General features: G+C 37.8%; 1 protein-coding gene across 4 annotated transcripts in view; it reads left to right on the top strand.

Moving 5' to 3' along the window:
• LOC119132165 (chloride channel protein 2-like) overlaps positions 1-14,083 on the top strand; it is a 62,530-nt gene that overhangs the window by 29,934 nt on the left and 18,513 nt on the right. For all 4 annotated transcript variants that reach the window (XM_037267170.1, XM_037267169.1, XM_037267168.1 and 1 more), the window contains exons 10-15: positions 1,448-1,549; positions 2,121-2,205; positions 3,406-3,561; positions 7,344-7,413; positions 7,720-7,830; positions 11,341-11,554. In XM_037267170.1, the coding sequence (XP_037123065.1) occupies positions 1,448-1,549; positions 2,121-2,205; positions 3,406-3,561; positions 7,344-7,413; positions 7,720-7,830; positions 11,341-11,554 (738 nt within the window). The remainder of the gene's footprint in view (positions 1-1,447; positions 1,550-2,120; positions 2,206-3,405; positions 3,562-7,343; positions 7,414-7,719; positions 7,831-11,340; positions 11,555-14,083) is intronic.

The following is a 14,083-nucleotide window of genomic DNA, read 5'->3' as shown; positions in this document are numbered from 1 at the left end:
GTTTTACATATATTCGGCCATATAGCATAGTTGCCTATAATTAATCAAATAACCATCAAATTGATCAAATTTTAAATTAGCGATTTCTTTTTGGCATGGCTCTAGATGAAGTTCTATGTCGAATCAAGAGCCTCTTTCTCTCTCTAGTTGTGTTAACGGCCAAACCTGTATGAGTCATCATACATGGATAATTCATCCTCTAACAGTTGCTAGGGCACTGAGGGATAGCTTTTATCCTCCTTTGCCCGGGAGGCATTTTCATGGCCCTGATTGAGACTCGTTTACAACAAGAAAGCCAGAGGAGGTAGAATGGATTGCAAACACTTCTTCTTTAGTAGAAAATACAGTGCACTAAATGTTTGGTCTTTTAGAGCTTTGACTGGATGTTTTGGCACCCACTAATCAGAGGTTGCTATTGTTTTTTTTTTTTTTTACATGGGTGTTAGTCACTAAGAACATTTGTGGCCTTTTCTCAAAAGCCAAGTCCAGGCAATGAGTGCAACACATTTTGATATATTGCTATTCCACCCAGCTGCTAATAACTGGGGACCAGTATGTACCCCGCCTTTCACCTGTAGTCAGCTAGGAGAAGCAACAGCGCACTTGTGACCCTAATAAGAATAAGCAGTTAAGAAAATGGAGGGCAGGACGGACGGATGAATGGATTCAGCCAAGATGACTTGTAAATTATGCAGCCAGAATTATGTCAGAAGCTTTTGGTGGCTATAGGAAGCATCTGGTTGAGGTGTAACTTGCTTAAGTGTATTAAACCAAATGTTAGCACAATCCTTTTAAGTGCTGATTTAATGCAAGTTAAAACAATATTTCCAAGGTCAGATTATCAAACCTCAATAGTTGTTCATACTCCAGGCTTCTAAGTAAATAGTAAACAGATTAATGAAATCAAATTGTTTTTGCATACTTTGGTTTGTTTAGACCAGTATATAAAATTATAATGATTAACTACCACTATCCATGGTATGAAGAGTGCCACTTATTTGAATCAAAATAACAGGACATCATAAAACAAAAAGTCTTTAAATGTGTGTTCTATAGATTATATCACGGGCTAAAATAATTCTCGTTACACTGTTGAAAAGCCTGTTTACTTTGAAATGAGGCACTAGTTCACAAACTTGCATTTGTGCTGTGACTAGCACAGCAATTGTCTCTGCAAATCTTTTACTGTTGTTGCAATTAGCCAGTGTTATTCAGTAGATTGAATTAAAACCTCGGGGAGAGGAATAAACATTGACGCAATCTGGGTAAATGTAAAAATATAAGGTGCAATTGTAGAAAATAATACTTCTATAAAGCTTGGGGTGGATTTTATTATTGTATGTTGGGATAATTTGATTCGTACTCTAGCAGGTGAAAACGTTCTGGAACATAATGTCAAGTGGGAATCGTGATATCATCTCTCAAGCATGTTTGTCTCTCTTTGCAGCATTGCCAGTGGTTTTGGCGGAGCTTTGTTTGTGTACCTAAATCGACTTATTGTCCAGTTCATCAGAAATCAAAAGGCCATCAACAGATTCCTCATGAAAAAGTGAGCATCACATTTTGGAACATGTCAAAGTTCTACAAGTAACTCATCGGTTTTGGCATATTTCTCATTGTTAGGGACAGAAACCATTTTAGCCACTGAATGTGTTATGTAACAAATCACTCACTCACATTACTTGACAAGTGTTTATATTTATTTATTCGTTTATATATTTTATGATTTTTACATGTTTTTCCCCCTAAAATCTAAAAACTAAGTTACATTTAATAAACGTTCTGTTTTGTAACATTCCAATTTTTTCTCTATGGGTCACACTGTATGTTAGTGATAGACATATTTCCCTGTGTAATACAAAACTTGGAATTAATATAAATTAAAAGGCAGGCCTGTAGATGAATTGCTTTAATCTTGAAGTCTTCTAGGTGGTACTTGGTCCAAAGAGTTTAACAACTGCTGTAATGTGGAAGCTCCAACATGTATCTTTCAATCGTGGCTTGAAGAAATATGCATTTGGCATTTTGCTAAATTAATTCAGTCTTGTGTGGTTTTTTTTTTCTCTTTTGCATTTTTTATTTATTTATTTTTGTCACTGCCTCTAATATCTTTTTCTCAGGCGTCTTCTGTATCCGGCACTGATAACTCTGCTAGTTTCCACATTAACGTTTCCACCCGGCTTTGGGCAGTTCATGGCTGGCAAGGTAAGTGTCCTCCATTTAAGTGACTTGCAACAGCTGTATTGCAACCATTATGCTACGGAATGTATTCAAATATATTGTGGACATATTTTGAGCTCCTTGTTATTGCTGATGTACATGTACACACAAGGGCTATGTATCCAACCAAGGTGAACATGCTGAACCAAAAGTATACAGTGCAATGCAGAGGTTCTCCTCAGAAGATTCACGCATCCGTGGACTTGACCGTATTTTTTGATATTTGCCTTTTTAATATTTTTTTTAATTTGGTGTGTTTGGGGTTTCTTGCCACCATTTTCATTATTTTACATGGCAAACGCATATTTCAGGTTTATCAGAGTCGAATGATAATGATCTGGTCTAATGATTAGACCATCATAATGCATACTTTGATTTGTTTTTTACTGAGGCACACAAAGCTCATAATATATCAAATTAAAATCACAGGCTATGGGGTGATTTTAATGTTTCTGGAATGTATTTATATCATGACTCATACTATATTGCATTGTGTCCTTTACTTTGTAGGAGATAGGTAGGAGACATGCTTCTGAAGCTTTAATTTGACCTACTCTTAGCCACTCCTCTTAAAGTCTATCATAAGAGTTTGCATGCAAAATATTCTCATATCCTTCTCCTTGTACAGTACAGATATGGCATTTTTAAGATCAACTGCAGATAGTCTATCTAAATCTAAATCTGTATGCATGCAGTCTTAAATCTTTGACATTTCTTTATACAGTATCAGCAAATCGTACCATATCAAAATTTTCTCAGAAGTGCAATGCACAGCAGATTTTAATTATTCTCATAGGCCTACACTGAAGAGAGTCTGAAGTCCCAGAACTGACATGAAGAAAAAAACTGAAGGCGCAGTATAGATACGTACTTAAATGCTAATGTGTGGTCACTAAATACTAATTGTGGTCAAGAAATAGTTATGTGTGCACAAATATCAATTTATCAACATTGTTAAATACAATGTTGCCTTTGTTGGAGCAAATTTAACAACATTGTTAAATACAATAACATATTGTCTCTCATATTGGATCTTTGCAAGCACTTTATTTTCATTTGACTAACAGAAACAATTTAGTGCATTATGTTTTAAAATCCATATGTCATTGAGATCTTAACATGACTACCCATGTCATTTTTTCATGTAATAATTTTCATAATGATGATTCCTTTTGTGGCCTGCAGCTCACCCAGAAGGAATCGCTTGTGACTTTGCTTGACAACCGCACTTGGGCCAAACAGGGCATTGCTGAAGAGTTTGACTTCATGGGACACTCCCAGGCCTGGCAACATCCGCAGGTCAATGTATTTGTCACACTGGTCATCTTCATTGTCATGAAGGTAGGTGATGAACACAGAAAAATTAACAGTGAGCATTATTATTTCATATGTATATCGTTAGGCTTGATTTCAGAACTGAAATTAAAATCTTAAAGCTGTTTTTAAAGGAAACATTTCACTAAAATGAATTGTTAGACCAATATAGATTAAGTACTATATATGGTATTCATATAAAGATAAAACAATAAGTCTATAAATGTATATGTTTTATAGATCATGTCGCTGGAGTAACAATTCTTCCAGTCACTAAATTGGACATTATTGAGAATCCTGCTTACTTTGAAATTATGCACTAATTATGCACAATTATACATATGTATTTGTGGTGGGACCAGCACAGCAATTGTCTGCAATTTATTTACTGCTGTTGCAATTGGCCAGTGTTATTCAGTAGACTACATGCTACTTAATGCTATTCACAAACTAGAAGGTGGGACCTCCTCTTTAGCTGGCCAGCAGGCTGGTGCATGAGTGGTGATGGTCACTCTCGTACAATTGGCAAGCCCAAGCCAATCACACAAGTGGTGCCATCTTGAAGGTTGGAGTTTGATCTCAGACTTTCAAGCTACGGGACCGTGAAATCTCATTTAAATATCTCATTGCGTTGCATCATTCATGCATCGATGACATTCTAACCAGATGCCACTTGGTGAGCACTTGGGGTTACCAACTGGAATTGCAAAATAACATTCAAAGCAACAGCAGTTAGTTAAGACAGCGAATATTTTGAACATTTTACTGTAAACGGTGCATGTGCTATATGTACCGTTACTTCTGGACCATAAACCGCACCCAAATATAAATTGCACCAGCTAAAATTAAGGGAAAATCCTGTTTTGCTCATATACAACCTGGCGTTTCAGGCAGACGATATCAATAAAACACAATTCACATAAAATATTGAAGGATGAAAAAATAGTCATGCTTGGTAAAAGTTCCAGCGTGATTCAGTGTTTTGTGTGGAGGGACATTATTAGCGTCCACATGAGTGCGAAACTTTACGTCATGACCAGTTTGCATAAATCCCAACGATAGTAGCCGCACCCAGTGCGGTTGAAAAATTAGCTTATACATTATGTAGTATATGTAAGAAACAGAAAGATTTACACTTTTCTATCATTATTGTGTCATTTTGCTATGTTGTATGTTGGTATCTACTGACTCAAGCGCCGCTTTCCCACTGGTACAGACAAATGCCAGAACAGTACAACACACATACACACACACACACACATTGAATCTGTAATACCTCCATCTAATTGCAGCCTTTGGTTTACTTGGATTCAGCATGGTGGTTTTCAAGGCGGAATTGCTCTCTTAGTCTCCGTCTCTGTAATAAATAGTTGTTTTATTCGTCATGGCAGCCATCTTTGCCTGTGCTCCTTTCCAAACAAACTTTCATTCCGACTACCAAGCTTTACTATTAGGGGTGTTGAAGGAGGGGGGGTTCTGTGAAGGATGTTAAATTAATCAGTGCTTGTAACTGTAACAAATACTTAAAATGCTGTGTTCGCAAAGCAAGGTTTGTGTACATATCTACACAAATCTGGCATACCTTGAAGCAGAATCCCATTATCCTGGAAAGCAATCATGAAAACTGTTCGCTCCCATTTTGAAGTTTGCATCTTTGTCAGTGATTATTTATGACAAATTGTTCTTGCTTATGTGACAGTCTAGTTTAGCTACAAACCCAGGACTTCTTACAAAACACCTTGAAACTCATCATTGCAAATATGAAAATAAATGAAAATACACAAACGTTACTAATAGTTACTACAGTTTTGACAATGTGGAATGGGCAGTCACTGGCATACAATCTTTCTGAAATACACCTAAAGGTGATAAAAGTACAACTGTGAAATAATCTGAAAATATCTTCTAATGTTTTTATACTCAATATAGCATCATGTACATAATGAATTTGCAATCAATCGGTGTTCCTTTACCTTTTATTATTTATTATTGTTATTTATAGTGCAGCAAGGATTCTAATGGGGAATGCGAGCCAAACACTCATATCTGACAATGTGTGTGACCATGCCACAATGAGTAAACAAACTATTGGTTTCCATTACATTACATCACCAGTGGTAGTTTCTTCCACTCTACAAGAATGTTGCATAAAATCACTGTTGTGACACTTGGGAACAAAGTGTCCGCACACAGCTAAAACCTGATGTCCACAGTGTGCACCTCCCACTCATGTACTGTATATCCTCTTGTTAGAGAAGCGGAGGCAGAAAAGGTCTTGCTGTACTGTAATGAAGACAACTGTGACAGCATCTAATTTTGGCCTTACTTTTAGATTGAACAGATTAGATGATAATAATAACAATAATAAATTATGTATGGTTATTAAAAATGTATTGTGTGTACCTTTATTGTCTGGTTACATTAATATACACCTATAGATTTGATGGGTACGTTGCAAAATGGTCATGCACAGCAATCAGCCATAAAAATGAAAGATGGTTCAAAAATTGAAGTAAGATTAAGAGTATTACTTCAATAAAGACAAATGCTAATCCAACTGTCCTATTTTAAACCAGTGGAAAAAAAAAGATGGAGCCAGAATAGCTACATCTGTATCAGAAACATTTGACTTAGAATAGTATACTTTTGAATATTCTTTAACCCCACAGACATTACATTCACAGCAAATTTATCAAACTAGTTCATAACCAATTCAATAAAGTCACAATGAGATTTTTAGTTCCTAGATCCTTTCAATTGTCTTTTGCTGGGATAAAGATTTTCGTGGCTGAAAAATAGCCTTAAAAAGAAGATGATGAGACCATGGAGGACAGCCAAATAGTCTGCTTTGTTCTTTGTCTGACCCATTTTGTTTATTCATTTCTCAAACTCTCTGTTGCATGACAGTAGCTTTGCATTGTGTGAGCGTGCACCTACGCACTTTGGTGCGTGTGTGTGCGTCCGTGTGTGTGAGAGTGTGTGTGCATGTGCATGTAGAGGTGTGTGAAAAAGACAGCAGTGTAGGGTTACAGGAGAAGATCTGATACTTTGTGGTGGCAGTCGGCCTTAATTACATCTAGCTATAGTGCAAGGAGCGGAAGAGGAAGAGGACTGGAAGTATGCAGGGATGTGGAGACAGCAACTGTAATTAAGAAGTCTATTAAAATGTTGATGTTTTTACGTTGATGAGATCTGCGCAATGGCTTACTTGTAAACTAATTTCTAAGTCTTCATTTATCAAATGCAAACAGATACGGTATTCTCAAAAATGATTCAGTATTTCACCTGCATTGGCCTCGGGAAGTTCCAATTTGTCTTTTTTTTTTCCAGTAGTTAAGCTCATTATTACATTCTCATGACAACATTCTTATTCTTAAGGTGTGACACATTTATATAAAAAAAAAAGAAATCCTTAACATTAAGCATTATTCGCCATCAGATCACATCAAATGATCAGATCAAAATGTGTTTGTGAGTAATGCACTAATGCATTTTCTGAAACAAAAGCCAAAAGGTGCCTACCCACATACCAGTGGCAGCATTTACATTTTATTTTCAATTCTTTTCTCATGACTCCTCCAATCTTTTGATGCAGTGTTGTTCAATCATTAGAACCTGCACATTATTCAGAGCTCATTAGAAGGTCTGTCAAATTAAGAGGGACCGTGACAACTTAATCCAACTTGAGCAATCAGCCGCCTTCTCATTCTTCTCCTCACTGTCAATGAGATAGTAAAGAGAATCTAATTTAAAACGATCTATTTTCTTTATCTTCTACTGTCCTAACTCTCCATTATTTTCTTCCTAAGTTCTGGATGTCTGCCCTGGCCACAACTATTCCAGTACCCTGTGGGGCCTTCATGCCAGTATTTGTTATAGGTAAGGCACTAGCCATATGTCTTTTTGTATTTTAACCATTAGAAATTAATGTACGTTTGAAATTACCTGAACAACGTTGGTACCATTGATTAACAAAGGAAAATTCAGTTGACTGAATTCAGTAAAGCACTGGAGAAAAAAAGAAAATACTTTAACTGCAAGTGATGAGAAGCCTACTAGTGCAGTCCCATCTATAATCTGGACTCAACTCAGTGATCTCCTTAATTCTTGGCAATATAATGTAGTCAAAGCACAAATTGTTTACAGTTGTTTTATTAATTGCTTCATTAAAATCCAATCATTTAGGAGCAGCATTTGGTCGTCTGGTGGGAGAAAGCATGGCGGCCTGGTTCCCAGATGGCATTAACACAGATGGCACCATCTACCCCATTGTGCCAGGAGGTTACGCTGTTGTTGGTAAGCAAAAATAACTTTCTTGTCAAGTGCTGTGTGTGCGCGTGTGTGTGTGCCTTTGCACGTATAACACATGGGTGTGTTGAAAAGCTTAACTTGTTGAAAAAAATAATGGCAACAATGATCATCTATATCAGTGATCCCCAACTTTGTAGCACCAAGGACCAGCTTCTCAAAAAGCAGTATTTTAATGAATAAATAAAAACATGAAAAACTAACAAATGAAACTTACTATTACACTAATTATAGTTCTAATTAGTGTGCTTGTGCTTATTTGGTAATGGAAGACCCCAAGTGTGGTGCTTAAGTCTAGTCTTCTCCAGAAATTTGTTGTGCTCAAAATGTATGGTAATTAATGTTTTGGGTTTCTTTTGGACGAGGGTTGAAGACCGCTCCTCATTTGCGAGTCTGTCGCCACATAACGCAGAGCGAGTGTTGCTTTTTCCTGGAAGTTTTAGGCTCATCTTTTGTCTCAAAATTTGACCTTGACCTTTTCTAAAAAGTATTGTGTATTGCTATCTTGTGGGCTTATAATTTTAAATCACCTCATGATCGAGATGATCATTCTTCCATAGTCATGGACAGATTCACAGGCAGATGCAGCTCATTTTCAAAATAAAACTTCTTTCACACTGATATCCACTTACTTATAAAACCAGGTTTCAAAACATTGTAATTCAAACATCTATAAATTAAGTTATTTTATAAAGGATTTAATTAGAAACCAAAGAAATGATTAATCAAATTAATTCAAATTATTTCTCCTCTCTTTTCCGACTTCAACAGATGTTAAAGTTCAATCAAGGAACATTAGTGTGTCTCATTCCTCCGATACTCAAGCAGACAAACATCTTTCCGTCAACTAGTTGCTCTTTTTACTTTTGTCTGCAGCAGAGCTCAAACCACTGCCGTCCAGCTTCAAAGTCTGAGCCTTTTCAGATGAGTTCCTGCTACCCCATATGCCGCTAATTTGATCGTACCGTATCGTTAGAGGCTGCAGATTGTGTTTATGGTCTATTATGATTATTCTGATGTTGTGATTCACTACAACTAATGACTCAGGCCTTGACATTCTGATGAGCCTCTTTAATTCCACCAAGGAGCTTGTGGGGCATGCGAAATGTGAAGATGGGATGTAGCATCCATCAGAGGGGGAAATTGGACGAACACAGCCAACTTTAAATTATGTGAGAGAGTAATGAAACCACCATCTTTGGAATACCATTTATTTTGCCTGACTTTGTATCGCCTTTCACTTTATTTGAATGCGTTAATTCCTCTGCTATCCCCATCTCCCCATCATCCCCAAGTATTTATTTCAGTCTTTTGACAGGTCTGATCTGTTTTGCCGGTTGAGCAGTGAAGGCTCTCTTCACATCACTCTGTTGCTCCAGTGCAGCTTTTGTGTTGTTATCCACAACATTATTGGTCAAACGATATGGATCATTTTAATTTCTCTTTGAATTAAATTAGCTGAAAAGCCATGAGAAACGATAATTGGATGAAGAGAATGCAGTGCCATTTTGAGCAGTTGATTTATGTTACAGCAATATGTTGCTTTCTACATTTGTCAAACCGTTAATCCTCAATAACTCATCACATTTTTGGAAATGTCATATTAAGAAGGAACTAAGAACTTTATGAAATGACATATTAGGAATGATGGGGCAGAACAAGCAAAACAATTACTGTTAAAAATGCCCATGCCATCATGGAAGCACTGTATTTCTGCATCTTAATTGATTTTTGAATAATTTCTTCTCATTCTGTTTGCTGTGCACAATGTGGCAGGTATTTTACATAATTGCTGGAAGGAACAATCAAGCGGGCACAAACACACATCTTGTGTTTTTGGGAAGAATTTTTTCAGTTATTATTATCATAATGATATGAATTGGCAATTGCCATTAATAACTGATGTAATGATGTTATTGCTTATACAACACATTCAGGTTGGGAATGGGTTTGTTCCTGATCTCTCCCCCCCCCCCCCCCCCCCCCCCCCCCACAGAAGACGATTCAGGACTGTATGGACTGAGGAAAACGGAAATTGTAAACCACCTTCACCACGTTCTTACTGCATCTCGTGCAAACTAATAAAAGAGCTAAGGGATTTCAGAATCAGACCATTAGCTTTAAGCTTTCTGCCGTGATGTGTTTCGAGCAACTGGTCAAGCCCTTTTTATTTGTCTTTTTTTGTCAAACGACCCGATTGAGTCAGTGTAGTTTGGCGTTTATCAACTTAATGTACTTTACAAGCACCTCAAGGACAAAAATCCACGCCATACCATATTTTAAATAGCCAGAAGAATATGCTATCTACAAGAGTGTAGCCTGGCAGCGGTACTTTTAGATTTACAGTATATACTCAAGACTTTTGGCGCTGTAGGCATTTTGTTAGATGTGCTGACAATACAGTCCAAGTCTCTCTCCTCGGCAATGCAGAGGTTCATCATGAGCTAATACTGGCAGGTTGAAAATGTAATGTCCCCCTCTTCCCCAAAAAAGTAATTGTACGATTACTGATTTTAGCAAAGTTTTATAGCCACTCATCAACTTGTAGGCGCAGTTGTAGAGGTACCTCGTTATACCTAAGGATAGTTATTAACAAATATTTGTCCTGCAATCCCAGCACAACAAAGACGTGCAATAGATTTTTTTCCTGTTCAGAGTAAATTATTTTCCAGTCATTTTTAACTTTTTTTTTTAAAATTTCACTCTATGGCTGGATGGATGGATGAAAATCTGCAGCAAACAATAGTCTGCCAATTGTTAGAAAAGCCAGCAAAACAAGTGGCATATAGCCGATGTCTTGAAAACAGCTCATTTCCACTTTTACAAAAGCCTGAGACAATTTTGTCTGGTCCATTTCTTGATGGAGATTTTGACATTCACCTGCAAAACCAATGCATCTAAAAGGGAAGTCCATTGTTGTCTTTACAATAATACTGTACGTTCTATGCAGACCCACTAGTCTAAACTTAATATTTTTGGATAAGAATTACCAGTAAAATCAACTTGTATGCATCTCAGGGAGTGCATATTTTGTTACTTACTATCAACCGAAACTGACATCACAGATGCTCAGGGAAAAAAAACAATGACTGCTCATATTAAGAAAACAGATGTCCTGTGAATGGTCATATTGGTTTATATTACTTAGTGATCATATCACTTACGGATATTTTTTTATTGTAAAGATTTTGAATTCATGACAGCTTTATTTATATTTACTTGTTACCTGCCTTTTCAGGTTAACATGACTCTTCCTCTGGGATGGTTCTAAAACGTTATTAAGTCACACTTTTATTTTTTAGTTGGGCTTGTCCTGGTGCAACTGGTATGTATTGAAATTAGAGCGAGGGGCTGGCACAAATTTCCTGTTCCCTATTCGTATCTCCACAGGCATCATGTTGGTGACCCCTGGACTAGAGTGTCATTGTTGTCCAGTCTTTAGATGTCAACTGCAATTTGTTCTTCTGCTCAGCTCACTGTCTTCTTACCCATTTACAGGTGCGGCAGCATTGTCAGGGGCGGTGACCCATACAGTTTCCACTGCAGTGATTGTGTTTGAGCTGACTGGGCAGATCTCTCACATCCTGCCCGTGATGATAGCAGTGATCCTCGCCAATGCTGTGGCACAATCGCTGCAGCCCTCCCTCTACGACTCAATCATCCGTATCAAGAAGCTGCCCTATCTCCCAGAGCTGGGATGGGGACACCATGAGTAAGTAAAGTGGACATTGTTGGAACTTAGGCTTCGTGTGTGTGCTTAAGCGTTCACATTCCATATTAAGTACGCCTGGCGTTTGAACTAAAGCGACCCACATGTGCAATGAAAGAGTAAACATCACTCCAACGTAGTGCCTAATTGTGGGTGTCCCAAAATTCCCAAGATCTGAATTGCCCTCAACACAAAGCAAACGGGTCCTGGGTGAGAGACCAGACAAATGATGAAGAATAAGGTCGGACTCTCTTCCTCATTTTCTGTCTGAGGACAGGATGACGTGATTTGTGGGATGTTCCCCTTTTGTTGGAAGCTAGCTTTCACAGTCTTACAGTTTCTGTCGAGTGGAATTATGAATGAAATGTGCTTACGAGAAAGCACAGTTTATTTAGACGTGCTTAGCCTAATAGCTCAAAGTTGCGTTGCCTTTAATTGCTTTTATGCCCATTAATAATTTATAGCAACCAAACAATACTGAATAGAAGTGCCAGCTGCTTGGTGTTCTGTGAGCTCTATGAGACAGCACAGAATTCACTTTCTCTTAATTGTCTGGAACCTTTTATTGTTATGGATCTTGCCAAATCATTAGACAACAATGATAGCTTGGCTGCATCATTTACAAAGTGACAATAATGAGATTTTTTTTTTTTTTTTATTGAATCCTCCATCTGTTCATCTTTGTTTGTGGCCTTCCCCTGAGGTGCCTTCTTCTGGCCTCCTGCTTGGATACCTCTATTTCTTCAGCTGTACCTCAGTTGAACTTCTCAAGCTATCTCTTCAGTTTGCATTCCTCTCTCGCCTTCAGTTTTCTTCTTTATCTCTTCTTACTGTAGGTTGTGACCTCAGGGGCAGCTTTATGTCCACTGTCATCATTAGTTTTTTTTTGGTTGTTTTTTTTAAATCAAGGAACACAATGAATGTATATAAATGCACGCACACGCAACTGTGAAGTTGATGCAAGTGTATTTGTTTTCTTGCATATAAATACACACCACTTATATTTTATAATCGATATAAACTGCACATATAAATGTTATACACATTTGGCAAACCACCTTTGGGTCCAGACAATCTTAATACTGGAAACTGCTCACCAAAAGAACACATAGCGTGCTGAGTGTGCTTTTCTCATTCATCTTGCTTATTTATGCCCTCCATCAATCCATCCTTTTATATACCGCTCATTCTCACTCTGGTTGTGGATGAACCCAAGCCTATCGCTTGGGTGAGAGCCACCGTACCTGATTGCAATATGGGTCATCTTCAAAATTTTTAACACAACATATAATTGCAGAATAGTTGCACAACTCCATTTGTAATAATACAGTACATGCACAAATTCTGGATTTCCTGCACAACGTTCTCCATAGCCAAGCCACTTAAAGCCTTAGATTGCTTTGTATCGTTCAAATACAAATTAAAAATAGTCATATTTGTGTAAACCTGCTTTTTATATTTTTTGCCAATATTCCCTAGGTTCTCACTTTGCTCATGTGACAACTACCCATGAAGTTTTGGGGCAATACTATATACATTTCTTTTCCATTACCCACCTAACTAATAGAGCTTTGAAAAACTGAGACATTGTGCAGGAGATAAAACGGCTACTCTGGTTATGTGGTTGTGGGATAGCCGATGCATTTAATTTCAGTAGGATTTAGGGCCTCCCCCAAGCTGATTTTTACTCAAACTGGAAAAAACTCACCTCCACAGATCTACTCGCCCACGCACACAGGAACACTTGTGTAAAGGCAGGCTGCGTGTTGCGACCAGCTGAGGATTTGCTCACACATTCACAGTGATGACAGGACACCTTTTATGGGGAGGGGCGGATGTTCCTGGTGCATATATGTTAGCGCGACATCTTGGAAAAGCATTGGAACAGTTACATAATAACAATCTGCATGCATGTGTGTGCATCTCTGTGGGCGTGAGTGTTATCTGTCTGTCTTTCTTTGGATTTTATTGTGCAATTTTAGCTTGATGAATTGGCCACGGGTTTCGTCACTTATCGCATGCGCTTTTCAACGTTCCTTTTTCCACACACACACACACACACACACACACACACACACACACGTGTATCAGCCCTTGGCAATATGGATGACCCTTGAGCCTGGATTTGTAACCTTATGAATCTGTTATCTGCTTCTCAGATTTATAAGCAAAAGCTCAGAGCAGAACTAATCAGAGACAAATTGCCCAATGGCACAGGATGGAGGACAAATCACATATTTACATCTTCTGCTTGTATCCTCAGAGAAATTTGTTTTGGATGTAGTTGAAGTACGTTCAGAGGAATGTATTATATTTTTCTCTCTTATCCACTGCAAGTTACAAAGATCTGACTGACAGACTGCGGAAGTCTTCAAAAGTGGTGTTTTATCCAAAACTGCATTTGGGGACAGCTCTTTCAAGAGCAAGAAGACTCAATAGCTACTTTAATTTTACTGCGAAGATCAAACCCATGCCCACACTCGATTATAAGAGCTCTTTCGGTCCAGTGTAAGAAGCTGAAACCTGAAGAAG

This window comes from Syngnathus acus, chromosome 13 (genome assembly GCF_901709675.1).
Source record: "Syngnathus acus chromosome 13, fSynAcu1.2, whole genome shotgun sequence".
NCBI classification, from domain to species: domain Eukaryota; kingdom Metazoa; phylum Chordata; class Actinopteri; order Syngnathiformes; family Syngnathidae; genus Syngnathus; species Syngnathus acus.
This window is presented reverse-complemented; position numbering and strand designations above follow the sequence as displayed.